Source organism: Xiphophorus maculatus, chromosome 9 (genome assembly GCF_002775205.1).
Source record: "Xiphophorus maculatus strain JP 163 A chromosome 9, X_maculatus-5.0-male, whole genome shotgun sequence".
Taxonomy (NCBI): Eukaryota; Metazoa; Chordata; class Actinopteri; order Cyprinodontiformes; family Poeciliidae; genus Xiphophorus; species Xiphophorus maculatus.
The window spans coordinates 23,544,967-23,569,169 of NC_036451.1; the positions used below are offsets into that span (position 1 = coordinate 23,544,967).

The 24,203-nt window shown below is 41.4% G+C and overlaps 1 protein-coding gene across 4 annotated transcripts in view; it reads left to right on the forward strand.

The window, feature by feature from the left end:
- The window catches only part of palld (palladin, cytoskeletal associated protein), a 72,290-nt gene that overhangs the window by 36,348 nt on the left and 11,739 nt on the right, over positions 1 to 24,203 (forward strand). For all 4 annotated transcript variants that reach the window (XM_023339096.1, XM_023339098.1, XM_023339097.1 and 1 more), the window contains exons 11-13: positions 19,855 to 20,532; positions 22,619 to 22,763; positions 23,015 to 23,116. In XM_023339096.1, coding sequence (XP_023194864.1) covers positions 19,855 to 20,532; positions 22,619 to 22,763; positions 23,015 to 23,116 — 925 coding nt within the window. The remainder of the gene's footprint in view (positions 1 to 19,854; positions 20,533 to 22,618; positions 22,764 to 23,014; positions 23,117 to 24,203) is intronic.

Genomic DNA, 24,203 nt, shown 5'->3' on the forward strand with positions numbered 1-24,203 from the left:
AGGTTGGATAGCAGGGCTGAGAGTCTGATTGGGAGGACTGTCTGAGGGGAAATGATGGTGTTGTCTCTCTGCTTTGTCAAAAGGGTCAACAGGGGGAAATCCCAGACCTTTTGGAGAAGAAAGCATTATCTTTATGTTAGTGTCAGTAGCTGCGTTTCCATTACAAATCTGCACAAAAGTTTGTCGATATTCTACTAATGGTGGAAAAAACCCACAATTTCACAATTGCTGTGTTTCCATTAAATAAGAAAAGCAATTAAAATCACACGTGAATAAGTTTGTTCACGTGACAGGTCATTAAAAAACATGGCGCGCCGCCATCCTCCTCCCACTTCCTGTTGTCTTCTTCATCTTTTCCGCCGGTGGTAACGTCCGGCTGTTGATCACATGACCTGTGTGACGTGACAAAAGTGTTTCCATTGCAGTTTTGCAAAATGCACTAACTTCAATATGGCCAATAAACTACCTTATCGTAGCACAAGAACTTTTTATCTTTTTTTTCTTTTCCAAAAAATTTCCTTGTTTCCATTAAGCGAATTTGTTTTCATAATTCCAATTTGTGCAAGTATAAGGTCAGTGGAAACGCAACTTGTGTCTGTAACAGATCTCTGTGCTTCTTCTGGATGGCTCCCATTGTATCCTTGTGACCTCGCTGTGCATGCACGTCCCAGGATTCGGCTATTGTGTTTTTTATTCCTGAGGTAGAGTGTCGCTGTCATTTTAGAAGAGCTGAGCAGTAAATGGTTTTCTTTCTGTAGTAATCAGGCCTTGTCTTAACCATCCTACCACACCTTTCCTTTTTTTTATTGTAAGAATAAAGTGAAAAACTGAGGACAATAAGGAGCAAAGGAAAGACGTGAGGAAGAGAGGTCTGATGTGAAACCAAACTCCACATTCAGAATAAACCATTATGTGGTTAGCCTTTTAATCCCTCAGGCTTTCCGGATGCCTCGCTGATACATGCTTGAATATTTGCTGATGAGTTCTTTACTGGTTTGAAGTTATTCATTAAAGTAGCTAGTCTATGTTTGTTTTCCAGACATTATAGGATTTTTCTTTTGATTTGTTGGCAAGTGAGACACTGTTGGTTTTCTCTTTAGTACATTCTGTGATATTCTAACTAAGTGATAAATATTGTTCTGTTCCATACAAGATGGAAGATAAAACCTAACAACTTTAAACAAGTTTTCCTTTAAACAACTTTAAAGGAATAGTTCAGATGTTTTTAAAGTTGAGCTCTATGAAGTCGCCATCAATAATGATTCCCTCATAGATTTCATAGATGCATGTAAAGGTAATCATTTTTTCAGCTTGTGTAACTTTTAATGTACAGAATGGATACTTGCAACCTTAATTAACTCTTCCAGACAGTGATAGTCCTATCTAGGCCTGGGTAGAATATTCTTTTCTGAAAATGTTTAAAAAAAAAGATGTTTGAAAGAATGATTCCTTAGTAATAATGACGTATCACAAACAAACATGTCCTAAACTCCTCCACGCTTGAAGACATCATGACTGTGTACTCTGAGTCAGTGCAGAGACGCTATGACTAAATGATGGGGCAACTAAGAGAGAGAGGGAACCAACACCAAGTGAGAGCGAATTTATTAAGTCTGGATCAACTCTGTTGAAACTCTGTGACGTTATTTTGAGGGAGACATTAAATTGCTTGATCACTTGATAATGAGTCCAATGAAATTTCTTGAGAATAATGATGACACCTGGAAAAGCATAGCAACACCTGTGACCTTGATACTCAGATGACAGCCTGTTGGGAAATACAAAGTAAATTCCCCTGTTTACTGAACTCATGTAGCACTGGTTAGCTGTTAGCATATTCCACCACCTGAAGGGTTTTATTCTAATTTCTACAAACTCACTGCAATTTAACATTTCTCCAGTACAATTAAGTAAACTGTTATTGCTAGTAATTTCACCAAAAAGCGCTTCTGAACTATCTGAACTATCCCTTTAAATTTTGTCTACTACTTTGTTAAAGCTGAAGCATGTAGCTTGATCCCGTTTAGTCATGGTTGCAGTCGACGTTTCAGGAGGAACTTTAACCTTTTATGTTGCGTTTTAAGAAAAAAACCTACATTTTCTACCTAAATCATACATTTGAACCTCTGCCCAGCTGCTGCTGATGATCACCTTGCCATGATTCTCGGCTCTATTTGTCCCTGCATGCGCTCCAGATTGCTGCTTATGGGTGCATCCATGTACTGAAAACGTTGTGACTTGATAACTCTGTGCTTCCAGAGCTGACAATATTGAGGAGAAGACTGAAAACGCCAGGTAATTATTTCGTCGTGTCTGTGATGCTGTCAGCAGCATTTATCTGTGGTTATGGAGAATGCGTTTGTAAAAGTACAATGGAATTTCTTTAGAAGCAATCAAGTTTCGATAAACCTTTTATTTAGCTCTGATTTTTATAGATATGGAAATTTTTAGGAAGCTTTTGTGTGGATTCAGGAGGTTACATCTGAGAAAGTTAGACATTAAGAAAATGACCTCGTGCGTAAAGCTGCGTTTACAGTTTAATAATTCACCGGAGTTATATTACGACTGCATACTTTGGACAAGGCACAACATCTGACTTAGTTAGTTGCGTGACAAACCCTGCGCAACAAAAAGTCTTATCTGTTTATTTTTTCACAGATAATAAGGCCAGGATGTTCAGGTTTTCTTTTCTTATTGGCTTAAATACTTGTGTTCTTTTTCCATAACAACACACTAAAACAATCGGCCTCCGACGTCGAAGAAATTTGCGTCGACCCCCATCTTCTGCCCCATTACATTGTTTCCTTGCTTAATGAAAACAGCAGCACCGCCATTAACCAAAGGTCATGTTTCTGCAGCACTGCGCTTATGAACAGTGGCCGACTGTAACCAATCTGAAGCTTATCAGTTCAATCAGATCCTGCTTGTTGTGCGGCACGTCGTCTGCAGGCTTCTTCTCAGTCAGCTGCTGGGGAACACTCAATATAAACAGGATGTTTTTATCTGAGTTAGCTACACTCATCTTAAGGGCATGTGTCCTTATTTTTACTATATATATTTTGTATGTAAAAAGGTGGGAAAGGACACAAGTACAATACATCAGCTTGGCTTAGTGTTGGTGAAGATTGATGACCCTCCATGAAGAACACCATCCCTGGGTGGTGATGCGTAACACCACGGCTGTCCAATACAATAAGGTTTTAACAGTCTCCCACTTCGAGTTAATAAGGGCAAGAGTTATTTGTTTCAGAGAGGGAGAGGAAGTTGGGGGGGAAATGTGGTGTCTGACAGCAACACACAACCTAACAGACCGGCACTCTACTCCAGGATTTAAAAGCGCTCTGTGGCATCCCCAGCATGCCTGTGTTTCATCACAGTGGCTCTTTGTTTGCTTGTTACAAGATTATGATTAGAGAGAGAAAAATGTCAGCAATTTTCAGAAAGACTGTTGCACTAAAAGAGCCTATAGACCAATTTCATAAATTAGACTATAATTGAAAACTTCATATATTTCAGTAATTAAGTTCACCAAGTAGAATACTTTAAATATATTAACTACACTGACTGTTTTTAAGAACGTTTCTGTTAAATACGACAATTTTCTGCTTGTAGCTATGTAAACAGGACATTCAATGTTAGAATATTGCATCAGACCAATTAAAAAAGCTTAACAAAAAGCACGTGTAATCCACCCTTGAAGGTTGTTTGACTCTGACAAATGATCCTAATTGAAAAGCACACTCTGATGTAATGAATATAATTCTACACTTCTTTGTGTAAAAGCTAGCACCAGTGAATGAAGGGAGCCAATTCCTGCTTTTTTCACAAAATCACTTTGTATTGCACCTGTGTTGGTTTAACTGCATGATGGAGCTAATAGAGCCGTCAGTGAAATAGTCTGAGGACACAGTCAGGCCCACCACTCAGAGAAACTGTAAGGGAAGTTAAAACATTGATTTTAAATCTGTCGTTCATGTGGCATACACACTGTGGGGGACAAACAAGCCACCGCTGCAGCCAGTTTTGGTGGGTAAACAGTAAGAGGAATGTTTGTAGAGACCAGATATCGATTTAATTTCTTGTTCTGTTTTGTAATATAAAAGTCCTGAGGGAGAGTATCCAGTAGACTTAAGCAGCAAGTCCAACTCTGAATAGCACAACAAAAGAAAGAAAGTTCTGGAGAGGCCTACGCAAAACCTGGACATAAATCCAGCTGAGACACAGAGGTGTGGTTGAAACTAGAAAACCCTCCAGATTGGATGAAAGAAAATGTTACAACAAAATGTTGATTAAATTTCCCCAGTGATTAAAAAAAAAAGAGAGACAGTTATTACTGTAGTTTGGAGGCTGGACTTAGAATTAGGTATCAGGGCAACTTGCTTTTTCACATGTAGCTGGGTTGGTTTGGATACTTTATTTCAGCATAATTTGTAAAATGCGTTTTGTTTTTATTGAAGTCACCATTCTCTGATATTAAAGTTGGTTTAATCTAAAACATATTAAAGTGAAAAAAGCACAAATAGAAGAAAACTAGGGGTGGAAATACTTTTTGATGGCGTTCATTTTAATCTGAAGTTGATTCTTTCTGGACTTTTTTTAAATTAATGTATCTATACATCACTGGACAATATGGCTGGAAACATAATATGATACAAGAATTTCACATAAACCAACTAAAGGTGATTATTGATTAGTTTTTTGTTCTAAATATCTGAAATACTGCCAAACTGGTGATGTGATCTTTCCTGTTGCATCAACGGTTTTCTGTTGAAACTGCTGCTGCATCAGTTACTCAACAGGCTGTTGCTAGGTAACCAAAGAGTGAGTGAGTTAGTTAACGCCCCCGACCTTGTTTAGCTGACCGTGAGAGTTCGAACAACTAAAGCCTTTCTTCTGCCTACATCTCCCAGAATGCTGTGTGGTTCTGGATCGGAGTTCAGTGAAATTATTGAATATTGTGCCAGACGTATTATTTATCACATATCTATCACAATATATATGTTGTTATTGATTTATTGTATGTAAAACTTTTACTTACGAACAACTCGACCCATTGATTGACTTCATAATGGCTTCTCAGCTTGCAGTATTAACAGACAGAAAACCTGCGATTTTTAAATTTTTGTTTGGCTCGAGTAATGTAGAGGGTTATGGAGCAAGCTTGAGAGGAAGGGACGTACTGCGGGAGACCTGGCCAATGAAAACAGACCTGCTGACTTTTTTTTTTGTGGGCTGGATAAGGGCAGATGCCAGACATCGGTGCAGGAATCGAGTGAAAGCTGAACTCAAACTTCCCAGGGAGAGACTCGGATTCTCTGCTTGGATCAGAGCTAAGGCACAAGTCTGGAGAGAAACCAATGACTTTACCACATGCTGGTAGAGACAGGAGTTTCTCATTGACTGCCTTCCCCCCCCCCCAGATCATTTCAGTGTTTCTAAGCATAGCCAACAATAATATTTTAAGGTGTGTTCTTTAGTCCGAAATAACACCTTGATTCATAAATTCACAGGCTGCTGATTGCAGGATAAAATGAACGAGCAACACTTTTCTATAGAGACAGTGTTTTCTTCTCAGAAACTGCTGCAGGGTTTAAGCACACAAAGGAAAAGAATGTTTTCTTAACCTAACCCTACTGCTGGGAGCTTGTGTGTTTTGTCATCGAACCAGAAGTTATCTTGTTGTTGGAGGCCAGTTTAATTGTGTGAGCTTGGCAGGAAAACAGGAGAGCATTGCTACTGAATGAAACGGCTTTCGAGCATTGTGAGGCGAGGAGACAGCACTCGGGAGATTTATGACCCTGTTAGATAAGCTGAGTTGTGTTTTCATGATGCAAGACATCAGCTCGCTTTTATTTTGTTCAGCGTTCACCTGAATAGTCACCTTGCAGAACGTAAAGTCGCATTACGACAGGCAGGTAACACCTGGAGCTGGTCGTTCTGATTCACATGTGAGCACATGTTTGTGTTTCAGGATGAGGAATCGACACCGACCATGATTTACAGCTAAAAGGTTTCACTGCAGTTTTTCTTTTATTGACATTCTGCTGTGATGCAATACAATTATATTACATTACAATACCAATATTGATCATTTGCAATAATCTTGGCTAGAGATATAGGATTATTTGATATTGTTTAGAACGTGAAGCAAAAGATGTTCCATTATTTCTTCTGTTAACTTTATTAGAAAAGAAAAATCTTGGTTTTAAAAACTTGATCAACTTTGAGGCTGTCCCACTTGTTGCTTCCATAAGATCCTAATAAAAGCAACAGCTGGGATTTTCTACTATCTGAGCTTTCAAAATATTCTTGAGCTAAAGTCAAAAGCTGTTTCAAGGTAGGTGGGAAGGTAGCCTGGTTTTTAAAACATAAGTCTTAAACCTGGTGCTCTGATTTGTGTTCTTTCTTTACTCTGAGAACACTTTACAATTTTTATGGCCCAGTTTGTGTTGGCTTATCACATAAAATCCAAATGAAATATTTTTTTTTGTGTGGATTTAATGTGATAAATCAGTCACATCCAAATGGGGTAAAAATAAAAAACCTTGAAGATATTTGAACCCTGTGAATATTGCTGCTCTGCTAAATGATAGAACATTAGAACATGCAAAGACTTTACACTCCGAGTAAAAAAAAAAAAAGCATTTGACAAATTAGGAGGCATACAACTGGAGCAAAACGATAAAGGTGGAGCCAGCAAAACGCTGCCTGAGCATTATATTATAGGTTGGTACAGTCTAACGTCTGGGTGGGCGTCTCTGTGAGCACAAGAGGCAGAGGCAACAATTATCCATTCCTCTGCTTAATCTCTCTTTCATCAGAGCAGGAATCAACACTGACAGTTGAAATGATTCTCTTGCACGGATTTCGCTCCACAAAGTGCTTTTTGTGTACGCGCTGAAGTCTCACTAGCGGCGTAACTGTGGGTTTGTTTTTGACGCAGCACCGCAGTGTGTTCTCTTTTAGCCTGCATGATGAAAAACAGGCACTCTTTAGCACTTAGCAGAACCTCAATTTAGCCTTTTTTTCCCCTTTGCTGCACTTATCCTGGTGTTCCGGCAATCATTCAGGTTTTTTTTTTCTTGCTCTTTGGCTGCATGGATACTGAGGTAATGACTGATTGTAATCTGCAGAACTTGGGTGGCTTACATGAAACCAGACATGGGGGAGGGGGGAAGAGGTTAACTCAAACAGGCGAATGTATACAGTTTGCAGCCCCTGAACCTGATTTACAAATGGTTTAGAGATGATATTTAAAGAGCAGCCTTGGAGAGAAAAGCACAGATGTGTTTGTGTGAATGGAGCGCAGGCATCGCCAGAGCCACTTTATTTTTCTTTCCTTGGTATTTACATCTTGTGTGCCACTGTAAACTTCCCAATCACATTTCAAGAAAACACTGCAACCTCAGCAAATCACCTATAGACCCACTTTAAGAGAGCTCAAGGAAGAAACTAAAGAGTTATACAAAGAGGCATTTTGTTTTTGCAAATGAAAGATTTTCTGTTCAGAAAATGTAATGGATGTTGCATGGATTAGCCCAAACTTAAGATGGACAAAGTATCGATTCATTACAAAGTACATGTGGATCTAAAAAAATTATTATTTTGCTTGAGAAAGATGAAGAAGCAGCCAGACCATGAAGTAAATAATGGAGCAGGAAACTTTTTTGTGTTGTTCCTAGATGTTTTTGTTGTGAAACATGATGGTGGCAGCATCATAATACAATTCAAACGTATCATCTCTGACCACGCTGATATGAACTTTACAAAAACATTATTTCAGTCCAGTCATACGTAAGTCCCAATCGATCCTCTAATGTCTGTCTGGACTACTGGACTGGAAGAAGCTGAACGATTAGAACCCAGAGAGAACATTTTTGAGCTCAAGTTAAAGACTCATTTGGTCACAACACAGCAAATGAAGACGAGGTCAATGCATAAACACAGTGTTGATGAAGGCCAAGAATGTCCTAATCAAATTTAACATGGCCCCTGCCGCCTGCTGCTTGACCTCGTACCTTTCAATCCAGGTCGGCTGACATAACGGCCATACCTCTGAGATGAAATGATTTCTGCAGTAGTTTCCAGACCTCTTCAGCTCCACAGAGGCGGCTGTCTGGGGAATAGCAAACGCACCGTTTTCACACACAAACACACAGACTGTGGAGTTTCAGCAGAAGATTAGCTGGTCTCCGTTTTCCTCCTACGTTTTTTTGTTTTTTTCTTTCTTTAAAGAAGCGGAGGGCATTCACTCAATCTGGTGAATATTTTTTGTCTTGTTTTTTTTTCTGAGCAAAATGCTTTGGTTGCCAGGATCTGTCGCATATCTGCGCTGTGACTCAGAGCTTCCCCTCAGCAGTTTGTTTGTGTTTACGAGGTGCAAACGCTAATGAAGTATTAACAGTCACTTTCCTCTCGAGGTGTTGCTTGCGGTTTTGTAGAAAGCAGAAAACATGCGTGTTACGGAATCACATACAGCCGAGACGGCAGGCTTCTCACCAATGGGTTGTCGCCACCGTACGTCTAATTAGAAGCCGCTGAACACCTTACAAGGCCACATGCTTGGTTTTGATTAGCGGTGTTTGGGAAAAGGCAGACAGGAAGCTGGCTCTCGTTTCGTTGGGAGTGAGGTCCGTAAAATCGAATAAAAAGTGAAAAGAAGTCGCAGGAAGCTCGAGGGAAGAAGGGATGAAGATAATTTCACATGGACCTCTGCAGCTGGGGAAGAGGGCCAGTCTATAAAAGGACATAGGAGACACGGGATTGGCTGAGATGGCAGATCAACAAACCGCTGGATTGGTCGGGGAGGCAAGAATGACCCGAGTGGAATGAAGAAACTCTCCAAATAAGGAAGAGATCTGTGGGAGCTGACCTTCAGAGAGACGAGCCGGAGGAGAGGGAGTGATGAAGGGACGAGCGCTGGGATGTGAGGGGAGCGAGAGATGAGGCAGTGTGTGTGTTTGGGGAGTTGACAGCATGGAAACTCAACTACCTCAGAGTCCCCTCCCCAGTATAAAGCGCTGCTGTATGTAAAACGCACAGATAAACATACAGCACCTTGAATTTGAATTGATTTCATAAGAGACTGAGCTTATTAAAGAGAAAGTATTATGTAAAACCAACTTTTTTGATATTTACATCATGTTATAATGTTATTCCCTCATCAAAATCACACCTGGAGTTTTGCTTTTGATTCTTTCATGAACGTTTGAGAAATCCTTTAATCTCCCAAGGCAACCATTCAGCTGTGCAAAACGCCTTGGTGGACCCAGCTCCGCCTTCGAGATGGAGTTCGTCCTCAAAGCTACAGTTTCCAAGTTTCCGTCTCACAGAGCAGTCCTCCACCACAACTCCTCCACTCAGCTCCTTCAGACTAGCCATCTGGGTTTATACTGAATGAAGAGGCTAACGGCTAGCCTGATATCGGGCAATTAGCAAACATCTGTTGGAACTGAGCGTCAGCTGAGCTGATAATACGAGCTGCTTCTCAGTGAAACGCTGGTAGAAATGTGGTTAAAGGGCTAACAGAGGAGCCATGTTGTAATGACTTCCTGAAGGCGGAGTTTCAGATCGAGCAGGAGTTTTTAAAGAGACAGAGGCCCAATTTGAACATCCAATTTCTTTTAAGTCATATTTGCAGAATGCAGCATTCTTATAACAACTGAAGGTGACATAGTTACTTGATTGCACTGCAAAATGACTCTTATTGTGACATAAGAATGTCACAATAAAAGCTGCAAAAGATTTCAGACTGGGCTTGAGTTTCATCTTGTAGCAGGACAGAAGCTTTAAACATACAGCCAGCACCACAACGAAGCGGTTTAGATGACATAATAGAAACATACATGAAATTATGTTTCTGTGCCTGGATATTGAAACCAAAATTCACAAATACTCTTCATCCAATCTGATTGAGTCAAAGATATTTTGCATAAAGCTATGGGCTAAAATGACTGCAGCAAAAAGCGGTTCCATTAAATACTATGGAATCCAATTTCTGCTATGAAACGAAGCCCAACAGGAAGTCATATTTTCCAGTTCTACAGTCATATTTACTAGAATAAATGCCATAATTACAAGAATAAAGTCATAATTTTGGCTTTTAATGTCATAATTTTTATATAAAATGTCATAATTTCAACTTTCAGTTATAATTATGAGGTATAAAGTCATAATTTTGAGTTTCAGTCATTAATGAGATTCAAAGTCATGAAACAGTTTGAATAATGTCCCTCATAATTATGACATTGAAAGTCAAAATTATGACTGATTCTCAAAATTTATTTTATTCTTGTAATTATGACTTAAAGTCAAAATAATGAGTTTGTATCCCCATAATTATGACTGTGAAAGTCAAAGTTCAGACTTTATTTTTCATAATTATGACTTTGAAAGTTGAAAATATGACTTTTTTCTTTCTTTCATGGCGGAAATGAGATTCCATAAAATACTGACTCTGGGGTTGAATACAAATGCATGATGCACTTTTTATATTTATTTGTAACATGTAGAAAACATGTTACACCACATGCTTTAAGGTCCAGACTCACAAAAACCCAACAACATATTGAAACTTGTGGTTGTAACATTAATAAAAAGCCAAAGTCTGCAGGGTGTGAATACTTCTGGACTATATAAAGACAGACAGAGGGCGACATTTTTTCCTTCTGAGATCAATGAGCCTGTGATCAGGCCGTAGCTCCAAGTGGTAAATGTGGCTTATCTCCCAATGGACACTCTCAGTTGGTTGACCACATAACTCCCACTTGTGGATCTCAATTAGAGGGCTCTGTAATGGGAACACACTCCAGTCTCATCACACGTCTGTCACCGAGAACAAACACAGACGGGACTCGCTGTGATTCGCCCCACAGAGTCCGTGAATCAGCCCGCGAGGTATGACTCGCTTCGTAGTCGAACGAGACTTCCCCGAGTGGCTGTCTGACCTCCAGCCGGTAACTGGACTGGGCACATACAACACCCCACTGGAGCGCATCCCAGCTCTCCCACCTTCCACTGGTTCTGCCGTGACTCATCAGCCAGCCTGGAACGCGCTGGCTCTAAAAATAGAGCCATAACACACCAGAATAGAAATGAGAAATTTGTAATAACAGGAGCTTTGCTTCATGGCTCAACAATGAGGAAGACAATCCTTCTCTTGAGAAATACTTGTGGAAATAGTTGTGTGAATATAAAGCAGAACTATACGGTCAGGATGGGAGTGCTCACACACGCCACACAGAGAGTCGGGCTCTTATATTATTCCCACACCCTAAAACAACACACACTGCATAAAGCTATTATGCTCCATATGCTGGACATGTAGATAACGTCTTCATACACACCTCCAACATATGAGGGGTGATAATAACAGAGAGCTAGTTCTACGTGCCATCAAACCAAAGCTCGCCAATGATTAAAGGGTTAGTCCAAAATCCTGGAAGTGAGATTTTCTTGAAGCAGCGAACATCTTAACTACCGTAGGCGACTTTCAATCTCCAGGATCAAATCATCTGGGTTTATACTGAATGAAGAGGCTAACGACTAGCCTGATATCAGTCAAAACTCTACAGTCTCAAAAAAAAAAGGTCCTGTATATGAACATTAGTTTATAAACCTTTTTAAAAGCATCACTGAATCAGATGCTATATAAAGGATAAAGAATATTTAGAAAGGAAACAAACTTTGGTTTAGCCTGGTTTTCCAAAGTGGCAGAGATGTGACATCATATAGTAGCTCAAAAAATGTAGAAATGTAAAAGTAAGCACGTTTGTTTGCTATACATCTTATTACACCGCAAAATTCAAGTGTATGAAGTTTTCTTGTGTTTCTCTCATCTTACGGTTTTGTTTTGTAATTTCTGTCAAGTATTTTGACTTTTTGTAAGCGGCTGCTTTCTGGCTCACACTGTGGAGGGGAGGAGCCCACAGAGCCACTGACTCATGCAGAGAGAAAGAAAGAGAGAGAGGGAGAGAAAGGCAGGGAGGCGGCCTGTGTCACTGTCTGGCTGCCCACAGCTATAAAAGCCGCTCTGTACCTGGCAGAGCAACACTGAGACACTGCAGCGGTTCATTCACACCGAAGATCACCACACTAAAGGTAGACTTTTGTTGGCTTTTTTTTGTTATTCTCTTGTGTCAACTGGGAGTTTATTCTGACAACATTACGCAGACTCTTGGGTTGGAATGGAGAAAGGGAGGGAAATGTGCTTTTCTGTAACTTTTTAAGAGTTTTACATCAAGTAGAGAAAAGTTTTCAAAAATGTTAACTCCTTTTATTTCTCGTTTTTACTATTCATAGCCTTCATTTTCTTAGGAATCCAAGTTACCAAATGATGATGTAGATTATATACATTTCAACTTTCCTCAGCTTGTGCTGAAATCCTGCACGTTCAGAGTGGCTCTGGTCTGTTTGGAACCACACAGAGGCTTGAGTTTGATACCCGTTCATTTAGGTGAGGCTCATAAAGAGGGAGCCATTCAGGCTGAAGAAACGAGACGGGGAAAAGCATCACCAGAAACCCGTTCTCTCTCCAGGCTGGTGTCTGTAACAAACTCAGAGTGTGTTTATGTGGCGGGGTTCGTGTGTTTGCCGAGCTCCCCGGCGGAGTCGGATGGATTAGTTAACACAATAGACTCTCCAGAGTGAGAAAGCTCGTGGCTTGCTGCGCTCCAACTCATTTGCTGGCTGATTTCTTCACTTTCTGCATCTCCTCCTCCTCCTCTCCTTCCACTCCTGCTGCTAATCCCATTTGATGGCGATCTCGCCAATCCAAAGAAGAATGTCTTCAGCATTCCTGCAGCAGAGGAAACTCACTTGAACAGAGAATAGGAATAGGAGAATGGATGAAGATGAAGCAGCCTTCATCTGTTTTACGCCTAGATAAAAAACGCATACGAAGCTTGGGAGCGGGAGGCGATGGTGTAAGATGAGAAAGAAAGAAAGTAGGACAGGGAGAAAGTGTGCGACTGTGAGTTGTTGGTGTGGCTGGAATAAGAAAAGCGCTCTGTGCTTCGCTTTAACCCTCTATGGCATGACTTTTTATTTTTGTGGGGAAGAATTATTTTCCTGCATTCTTTGGGAGCTTGGTGGTCCCTAATTACATGTCAATCATAAAATCGGACTCTGACACCTCCTGGAACCAGATTTGGGTTTGTTGCCTCAGGGTAACATTGGTCTAGAACACCAAGATTGTCTACACTGATTATGAGAAATGAAATACAAATCAAACAAAAACTATATTCATAAAAAAACTTTTTTTTGGACAAAAATATGTCAAAAATCATGCCCCCCAAAAAATAAAATAAAGGAGCAATGTGAGGTACAGCTATGTGGTTTGTTGCCTGAGGGCAACGCCATGCCATAGAGGGTTAAAGATTGTAAAACAAAGTAGGGTCGGGGGTGGGGGGGTGAGAAAACAGTCTGCTTCTATTTTATGTGGTGTGTGTGCAATTATAGACATGGGCAAGGGGAGGAGGAGGCAAGAACGGATGGTGGTACCCAGGGAGGAGTGGGGTTGAAAGTAAGTTGAGCCGTTTAGGAGACAAAAAGCTGGAGTAAGACAAAGCAGCAGATGTGAATGCAGTGACTAATGGACTGTAGACGGATGCTTCAAAGTATTTTATTGGGTTTTATGTGACAGACCAACACAAAGTTCTGCAAAAATGGGAAGCAGAAGGTGACGTCTCAAATCTTTCACAGGCTTGATTGTTTTCCATTTTAGCTCCATCCATCTTTCCCCACAACTATGACTAGCTTTGAAAAGCCTGGTCCTCACAGTATGATGTTGCCTCCATTGTTGTTTCATCTTGGGAGTGGTTGGGGGTTTTTTTTGTTTTTTTTTTGCCACACAGAGTTTTGGAAAAGTTAGATTTTGATCTCTTGTGATTTAAGTTCAATGATTGGCTTTTGGATTTTTGATAATGGAGTACATAGTCATGCCACACTTCTCAGAATTTGTAAGATAAGAAATGAAAACTATGGATTATTTACATGTCATATCACAATTACGCTCCACTTTGAGTATCCTGAAGTTTGGAGTTGTAACTTGGCATCATGTGAAAAAGTTCAAGGGTCAAGAAATCCTTTGAGTCTACACTGCAAAAACACTAAATCCTACCAAGTATCTCCTACATCTTTCTGAAAAGTTACTTGTAAGTTAGTTTTGCCTTATTTCAAGCGTAGCAAGAAATTTGTACTAAAAACGAGACGGAAAATACTTGGTAGGATTTTGTGTTTTTGCAGTGTCTCAGCTAGAACGTGCTCTGTTTTACTCTGGAGCTAGCTGTCCTAAAATTCATTAGCAATAAACGGCATTTAGGCAATAAATGTGTCATAAAACACGTCGCTGTGTTCAGTAAACGTCTAGAAGCTGCTGATGTGACACATTTCTGCAGAACCAGGTGACTGAGGGAGGTCGGACGTCATTCGACCGATCAGCCTTACCAACAGTCCGCCAGTCATTTCACGTATGAGCTCACTCTCTGTGACAGATTAACGGGATTTGCCGCTTCAGGCGAGTTCATGCAGACACACCACCATGGTGACGCAATGCTCACTGACGGCAAGGCAGCGTTTCAACACAATGAATATGTGAAATCCAGCCAATATCCAGTGGTTTTATTTAGAGGGTATCAGAGTAAAAGGGGGTTTACTACAAATTCGCAGCATGCTTTTCAGGAATTCACTTCGTAGTTATGCTCTGCTTTGTATTGAATCTGAATTAAACACATTAAGGGTTGTGGCTTCAACTGTACATGATTCCCACCTCGTGTTTCTGTGACCCTCAAATCCGGTTTCACTTTCCACCATAAATCATTTATGAATAGCAAAGTCCCCGGCGTTACCAGGCCACGGAGGTGTTTGCAGAAACAAATATTCGGCGGTGTAATGCAAACACGCGCTGGTTTTATAAGCTGAAGGCAGGACTCTAGTCTCCCCTCCCTCTTCTGCTTTTAGAGGAGCGCAGGCAGAGACTCGGCTGTCTCCGTGTTGTTGTTGTTTACAGAAGGAAACCCCTCATTAGTGCCGACGTACACTCAACAGCTTCCTGCTCGCTTCCTGTCTTCAGCTGGCGAGGATAATAAAGCGGCTCCGTGGTTTACGGCCAGCTGCAGAGCTGGCAGGATCGGACGGCGGATAAAATCCTTCGATGGCTTTCCGCTTACTTGCTCTGGTCCTGAACTGCAAAAACACAAAATGTCAACAAGTACAAAAGTACCTAACAAGTCGCTTTTCAGCAAACTATGGGAGCTTATTTTAATATTGATGTGGATTAATCTGCTGAAGGAACATGACAATTTAACTTATAACATGGGGAAAACTTATTACTAGTAGTTTGTTAATCTTAAGGAATTATTGACTTAAAACAAGCTCCTAAATCTTGCTGAAAAGTTACTTGTAAGTTAGTTTAATCTTATTTCATGTGTACTGAGATATTTGCACTACAATCTAGACCAAAACGTTGTGGTAAGATTGTGTTTTTGCAGTGTGAAACGAGGAGTTTTCAGTGCGATGTGGGCCGTTAGAGTTCAAGAAGGCAACAAAGAGCAAACATGGCCTTTTACAACGCCGGGGTCTCCATTTATTAAAGCAACATGCTGCTGCTGCTGCTGGATCTGGGGCTTCTCACTGAGCCTGAAACATCACAGCGCTGTAAAACTCTCCCTCAGCGATGTTACTGTCAGCCTGCTACAGGGTCTGGTTATTATGATTTCAGAAATGTGACAGAGATTCCAGTCTGCGTCGCTGTTTGTCTCATCTTTCTTCCTCCGAATTTAAGAATGTACAAATCCGACCCAAAAAGACCTCCTCCGTCGACTCCTCCAGAGAGGGGGCAAAGAGACGGAGAGAGGCCTCCGAGAAGAAGAGTAATTGCGTCTTCCAGTCGGAGCAGCACACAGAGGAGCTGAAGTGTTTTCTCTATGAAGCGAGCGGCTTTGTGGGCCAGTTGGCCCAAAGCAGAACAGCAAAACACAGGACTGTTGGCGTGGCGACACAGGAAAACTTCCCTACTAATTAGACCCCGCTCTGACATATGGACGGAGAGTAGAAGGGACAGATGGAAATCTGCTGTGAATCTGAAGTCTTTTTGTCAGAGATCTATACAGATCTATACAGAAACTGTAGGTCAGGTCAGGCGGATTGTTGAAAAAGCAATGTATGGCGGGACGACTCTGTTGGACTTTGCGGTCAAAGATTTCTGGGAGTAGAAGCTGGAGGCTGATCTGTTTCTGGATGACCTCTGGCTGGTAGCTTGATTGATCCAAATTCTCAAGTGGGACATGAAAATATTTACACAGCTGGAAATAAGACCAGACTGACCGTTTAAGCATGAAGCAAATGTTTAAACCAGATTCAGATGCAGCTGTAATTTGGCTATAATTATAATCTTCTTGAACTAAGTAGTTTTGGAGGACGAAAGCTGCCAAGTCACGACAGATTTCTTGAATCTGCATCAAAACTCGTGGAAAAAGCAGGATAGTTACAAAGTTCTTGACAAGCCAAGACCCTAATTTTGTGACCAAATTCCGATCCCTGATTTTTGTGGAGCTCTACCTGCAGATACAGATTTAACAGCTGTAATGGGAGATTTCAGAACAGCAATGACAGCATTTAACAAGACAAGTTGTAAATGAAAGTAAAACTAGCTTTTGCGTCTCATATTAGCCTAGTTAGGACGTATAGGCGTTGCTCTCTCTCGCTCTCTTGCAGCCGGAATAAAAAGTAGAAATGACACCCTATGTTGCAGGAAACAGACCTCTTGGCTTGTGATTTTGGTGACACACTTCTAAAGAACTGTATTTGCACCTCGAGCTGGAATTTGTAACTTCTGCGACCAACCTGAACTCACCATTCGTTGATCGATTTTTGCGACTCTACCTCCTGTTTCAATTGTATTTTTTTTTTTTATTCCAAAAAGAACTGTAACACAAGTACGTCAAAAAAGTAGAAGAAAAAACCCTGATGAATGCCAAAAGGGCCTTTGAAGTGTGTTCATGCTGAGCCAGTAAAGCAGTGAGGGATTGGGGCCGTGAGGATATGAAGTGTGTTTCCTTTCTGCCGGCCGCTTCTGCCTGACGCACCGAGAACAAAGCCAAAAAAGGAATGAAACTGCTGCGGAGCGCCGCGAGCCTCGCCAGCTGCCAAACTATTCCTGTAAAAGCTCACTTTCTTTGGAGGCCTGAGGAGGAGAGCTTTGGGGGAATGTAAAGGAAAACGTACACAAAGAGGCAGACATGTTGAACTGATTGTGTTGCTTCTTTTTTTTTTTGCGGTCGGTGAGGACCGTAAGGAGAGCACCAGGTGGGGACGAGCTGGAACGATCGGAATGGATGCTTGTGGATTAATGGGTATTTATTTGGGCCTGTGAAGTCCACTCTGGAAGGAAGCGCATAGCCAAAATGAAAAACCAAAATGGCTCGGAGAGACTAATCAGTCATGCTGCTGTTGGCAGCAGGACCTAAAAGAAAGGGGTGGGGAGTAAAGAAGGGGGGGCTGCACTGTCACAGATAGGAAAAAATAGTTGAAACACTCCACTGATTATCTGACATCTGGAAGAGATTTGGGCACGTGAACTTGGTGGACTCCAGACAACATGCGCGCGCCGGGATGTACAGTATTTTCTGAACAGTGAGGAACTTCTCATTCTCACACACTGCACAGCATGCTGCAAGATTTACAGCGTCTCAGGCTTTTCCTAGAGACCAATGTCGTCTTCCTGATGCCTGCGGAGAGCTGCGCTTCAGGCCTGTGGTTTCTATAGTTTGTGAAGGCTTAAAGGAGCCCCACATTGTCCTCATTTGCAAGTTTGGAATGTAATTTTGGGAGCCTGTTGGAGAGGATTTATATACATGCTGCGTGTTGCTGCTGTCTCTGGTATCAAAAGTTCTCTGAAATCCTCCTGTCTTTTTGAGGCCTGTTCCTCGAAAGATTCTGTTTGGTAGCGCAAGTTAAACAAATAATTATACAAATATAACATGTCAGAATGTAAATAGCTAAGAAAGTATACTCTAAACCACAATACCTTGCAAAATTATTCGCATTTCATAAACTTTTCCACGTATTGTTTACCTTGGGAGCAAAAACGTCTGCATTTTATACCCCTAAGGTCCAGCTATATGGGAAAGCTCCAAAGTGTCTCATGGTGGAAAGAACAAGTGCTGATCTCAGGTTGATAATATTTGCTCTATGATTAAAAAAACCAAACACTTGTATGAGGATCTGTGTGATACTGCATATTTGGGTATTGATAAATACAGGGTTAGTATCGCAAATATTGCTACTTTTTATTAAGTATTGATATACTTAATAAACGTGACATATTGCCAAACTTCTGACGTTGAGGTGTTTTTGTGTTTATAGGTGTTTTCAAAAATACTATAATAGCATATTAAGATGACCAATAAAAAATATAACATAACATAATTGTGTACATTTTTTCCTAAACTTTTTGGGGGTTGTTTTTTTTTACCCGGGGTTGGGAAACTGCAGTACAAAACTAAAATCACATTTCAAGAGAGAATCTGAAACCGAAATATCGATTTTACCGCACTAATACCGATCTGATACCGATACCAACTAGGAATTGATATTATTGATATTTTGGATCAATCTGCTCCAATTGTAGCTCCAATTGCAGTAAAAAAAATAGTTAAATAATAAAAAAAAACACATGTATACTTTGAATTTACAGTGGCATGCACTTTTTAGTCACATAAAATCCAGTTAAAATAGAGAGAAAGTTTGCTCTAATATGAACATTTTCAAGGACTATGAATTCTTCTGTGAGACTAGTGTGTACACAAAGCTTATGAACCACAACAGGATCAAAGGATTCCTTCATTTGTTGTGTTTTTAAAAGTTTATGGACTTCATATACATAAAAAAAGCTATAAACAACCACCCTGAAATGAAAAGGATCAAAATAACTTAACACTTGGTCTCTTTGAAACTTTACTAGTTCATGTAAAGATTCGTGGAGGATAGAAATGTGGAGCAGATGGCATCCGAGAAACTCCACCGTCTCTCCTCCACAATGACATCGCGAGGCGGTCACCAAACTGGACAACCGCAACTCTGAAAACCCCCCAGAAAAAACAGCATTTCATCATCCGGATAAATGACTCGCATATGTCACAGTTATGTTTTTCTTCTTTCAGCAAAACATTCAAGCAGGAGTCATACCAAACTGTTTCACAGAGAGGAAATCGGCCTCTGCAGCGCTACTATTATCAGTTTTCTAGGCTGTGAGCCGAACAACAGCAGTCTGACTCCTGCAGCGCATTTAAAGTGCTGTCAACAGTCTGACTCTTTGTTAACGGCTACAAGCTGATAAACTATCAGTCCCTGCTGCTCGTGCAGTTGTTTCCTCCCTACAAGTCGGACATATTCCAGTTTGAACAAACCTGGTGCCAGACGCAGCGCAGGAAGAACAGTTCACTGTAGTTAGTAGTTAAACTCTGTCAGTAGTTCTCATTGACTGCAGCTGATGCACTGCAAAAATAAACTACATCTTACCAAGTTGTGGTTTCAGTAGATCTAGCATTTTTCCATTAGCATTAAAGAATTATTTACTTAAAACAAGCTCCCATATCTTCCTGAAATGTGATTTGTTTTATCTTATTTAAAGTGTATTAAGATATTTGCAGTAGAAACCAGACCAAAAATATTTGCTAAGACTTTGTGTTTTTGCAGCGTAGAAACTTGTGGTTGTGGAGAACCTGAAAACAGATGCTGGGTTTTGTAGCTTATTTTCTCGGTGTTGCCGTGTTACATCCGCCCTCCACCTGCTGTAAAGCGGTGAGGATTAAAGGAAGCTGGACTGACTGAGTCTTCTTCTCCTTTTCCTCTCAGGAACGCGGCCCAGCTGAAGCAGCTGCAGGACCAGATTCTGTTGGAGCAGCAGGAGGCAGCCATCTGGCAGCAGCAGCCGGAGCACATCCAGGAAGTCCCGCCTCCACCCTTGCATCTGCTTCAGGAAGCACCTCCACCTGCTCCGCCCTCGCCGCCTCTTCCCCCACCCCCCTCCTTCCAGGAGCTGGAGAGCAGCACCGCCATGCAGGCCAGTACCTTCAACTACGCCCGGCCCAAGCAGTTCATCGCTGCCCAGAGTCCGGGAGGGGCGGGCTACGTCGCCCACTCCTCTGGCTCCTCTGGGTCCAGCCTGTCCTCCCCGCTGTCTCCACCCGCCTCCCACAAGCCCTTAAACCGGGTCGCCCTGCCTCCTTTCACGAAGGCCGGCAGCGTCGAGTCCCCGACCTCTCCGTCTTTCCCGCCTCCTCCTCCGCCCTTCCTCAGCCTCAGCAACCTGTCCTCTCCCTCCGGCTCCGGCCAGGACTTCCCCCCTCCTCCGCCGCCGCCTCCTCCTCCTGTCTCCATGTCTCCAGTCGGCTCAGATGTGTCGTCGCCGTTCTCCTCGGTGCCCCCGTCTCCCGCCTCCAACTTTCTGTCCTCGTTGCTGCCCTCCAGCCCCTCCACACCCGGCAGCCCCATGGTCAACAGCCTGGGCCTTCCCAAAGGCAACGGCACCATGTAAGTGTCCAAATGTCACACGTCTGTTACATGTTCAGCTGCGGTTCTCGTTCACACTGCACTGTGTCAAACGCACCGAAATAGTTGAAAACCTGTTCCTCTCCTCGCCTGTGGTGGCGCTGCACCAAGAACAACAGAAAGAAATGACACAAAAACAACTTCATTCTTCACAGAATGTAAACAAAAATGGTTGTAGGAATTCTGTTTTGTAGTAATAATACATTTTATCTATAAAAATCTTTTAAAGAAACTCAAAGACACCGTACAGTAATATTTTTAAAGACAGCAGCAGTAACAAGCAGGCAGGGAAACTGTCTTTGGCAAAAGACCACAACGCAGTTCTCCTGCTAACATGTTTTGGTTGTATTTACCCAGAATGCCCTGCAGTATAGTCCGCTTCCTGCTTTTGGAGTGGTCTCTGGTCCACTTGCGTTCACATACACATTCAAACCGCACCAGAGTTCACTTCAACCAGACAGAGACCATCGGCGTTAGAGTGCAGATTCGCACCTCCCCAAACGAATCAGACTTTCTAGACAAATGAACCAGAGTTGGATCAAAGCGGACCGAACAGCACACCCTTACACTCTCTGCTGTCTCTTCAGAGTTATGCCTTGTGTCAAGCGGGACATTCAAGGCCCTTTCTACACAGCATGAACCCATAACAGAACCTGGTTGGACGTAAACGTCCAGGCAGGAGGCTTGGACAGATGAGAAACGACATGTTTACATTTTTATACGACATGTTTGAAAAAGAAAAACTAGATAAAGCAGCGAGAGAGAAAGTAAAGTTTACCAAAGGTGTAATGGCAAGAAAATAAACCCTCTGACCTGAGAAGGAAAGGTGAGTCCAAGTCAAACAAATGCTCACACATGCCATTTATTTCATAAAGTCAATTATGCAACCAGAGAAACATCCAGTTTAGTTTATTTTTTGTTTTTATCAGACGTGGAATAATAACTGAAGTGCTTGAGCTTGGGAGTCCAAAAGCCTTAGAATGGCTTTGTGGCCCTTTTCTAGACACATATATTAAAATGATTTTGTTTTTTATTCATCCTTGAATTTCTTCAGATCAGGCCGTGGTTTATCTGTCTTTTACATGTTATCAGGCAGATTCTATTTAAAGATGTTCTCCCACCTCTTAATTCACAACACAAGTAAATGAAAGAACAAACATATCTGATAAAATATGCATTTTTTTTTTTTACTGGAAGTTTGTTTTGCTGATAGAGGATAAAACATTGTTACGCTTAAACCAGGCATCTATTTCCACCAGCTCGTTCTTCAGAATTTGAATTAGTTTTGTTTTTCTAGTGTGATCTAGAAACATCTGCCCCCAAACAATTTGTAAAATATTTAATATATCATCGCGCTGTTGCAGTGCTAATTTGCCCTTACACTGCAAGGCAACCAGACCCACAGCTTTGCCCAAGCTTCCTGGACAGGACACAAGGAAAAAATTGAAATGAAATAAAATTTCTTTTCATTCTAAATTTAAAACATGAACAAGAAAATGAGGCGGTGCTGCTCAAAGTTTGAAATTTATCGCAGTTTTAAGAAATTAAGCGGCGTGTGTGATTAATCTGTAAACGGAGGATAGAAACTCCCCGATGAGCATTTCATCTCCCCTCACTGTCCTCTGCAGGGCTGCCTCGTGTTCATATCCACGTATGATCAATCACTTTTATGTTTTTAAGTCAAAATCCCACACCCGGCCCAGTTGATACTTTCATTTTGCTCTTGGCACATCGACTTGGCTGACAAAAATCTGCAGGTCCTTCCTCTCTCCTAATGAGAGGGGAAGGTTTTCCCGTTCCACCTTCATCTCTCCGCCAGTTATTTTTCATCGGCCCCTCACTCACTCCTGCACTCCCTCTCTCACCCTGGCATTCCTGCGGCATTCGTAGAGAGATAAGAAGATACAGAGAGGAATGCAATAGCTGGACATGTCCAGATAAGGGAGAGTGAGTTCTGGTAACGATGCAACAGGAGTAAAAAGATTTGAGATTGTAAGAGAGCGTGTGCAAAGAAGTACGACTTTAATGATGAGTTATTGTTTTCTTGTTCTTTTTATCTTTCTTTCAGCAAAGTGTTTCCGAGGAAGTCGTCAGTCACCAAGACGCCTCGCATCGTCTCCGACTCCGACATCCAGGGCTCCAAGGACGCCGTCATCCAGGATCTGGAGAGAAAGCTGCGCTTTAAAGAGGAGCGCATGAGCAATGGTCAACAGGTGGGTTTTCAGCTCCCGTCAGCGAGCGTGATCACCTTTTAACATGGATTAACACGCGCTAAGAAGAACAAAGAAAGCTAATTAAAACATGACAGCGATACTCATTCAGCTTCGGTTGGATTTGCCTTTGGATAAATGTGAAACGTTTTAACAGCGGGCCTGAACGCAGCTGCCACTGGACTGTGTAAGCGTGTGTTTTTGTGCGGCTGACCCCACTAACCCGCGCTGACCTCATTAATCCCTGATTGCAGAGGTTAACCTATGAGGAGAAGATGGCCCGTAGGCTCCTGGGGGCCGACAACGCTGCCACAGTCCTGAACACACAGGACACAGAGGAGGAGCCGGTCACACAGGTACGGGGGCCCTTCGCATGGGGGACCGACACCGCTGGGGCCAGATGCTGAAATTATTACTTTTGTTATTCACAGTCATGACAGGTGGATGAATGTAGAATTTCTATCCTCTGAAATTAGGGATTGTCAGTGTTCATACTGGGATCCCTGGAAATGCTTGAATTTCAATTCGGTGTTTTCGAGGCTCCTGCATCAAGTCCTTAAAAGTCGTTTTTATTCAAACTGCACTGTTTTGTAATAAAGCCAAACATTTGGAGAAAAACACTTACAGCTGAACCCAGATATTTTCATACACCCAATCAAGACACTTTTTTCCCTCACTGTCTGAAGTTAAATTAGACTAAATGTCAGTAAGAATTACCAACATTATTTATATTTGCTAAACGCCACAATACTTGATGAGAACTTTTTTTTTTTTAGAAATGTTATTTTTAACTTTCTTTGTATGTTGTGTTTGAGGTAATTTACCTGAACAAGATTTGTTTAAATTGTGTTAATGTCATAAATATTTATCATTTCTAATGGCCCAATGGCTTATTGACTCATTTAGTTGAAATAAACGTTCACTCATGTTTGATGTTGGATATTTTACAGCAACATTATTGAAATTGGGGGATTTATTTTGTGAAATTAGTGTGTTGTTCTCGGAGCAGTCAGGTGCATAAGGAGTGTGTAAAAGAGACATTTCAAAACACAATTGGGTTTTTTTTTTTGTTCATCTGGTTTCTGCTGTAGAATACGATCACGAGATATAATAATTAGTAATAAATGATAACATATTGAAGTGACTGGAAAACATATTTTGAAGTCAATTTGTTTTAGTTTTATTCTCCAAAGTGTGGTGCTGGAAAAGTTTGAAAACGTTCCTTGAAAATGCTTGAAAAGTGCTTGAAGTTTACAGTGGGAACAGTGGGCAAACCCTGAAAAGCAGGGTTAAACTTTTAAACTTTTTTTTCCATTTGATCACATTACAACCACAAACCTTTATGTATCCAATGTTGATTTCATGTAATCAGAAACCAAAAGTGTGGCGTACATTCGGATTCAGGCACCTTTTAATTTAAACATTTCACGAAGCACATCTTCC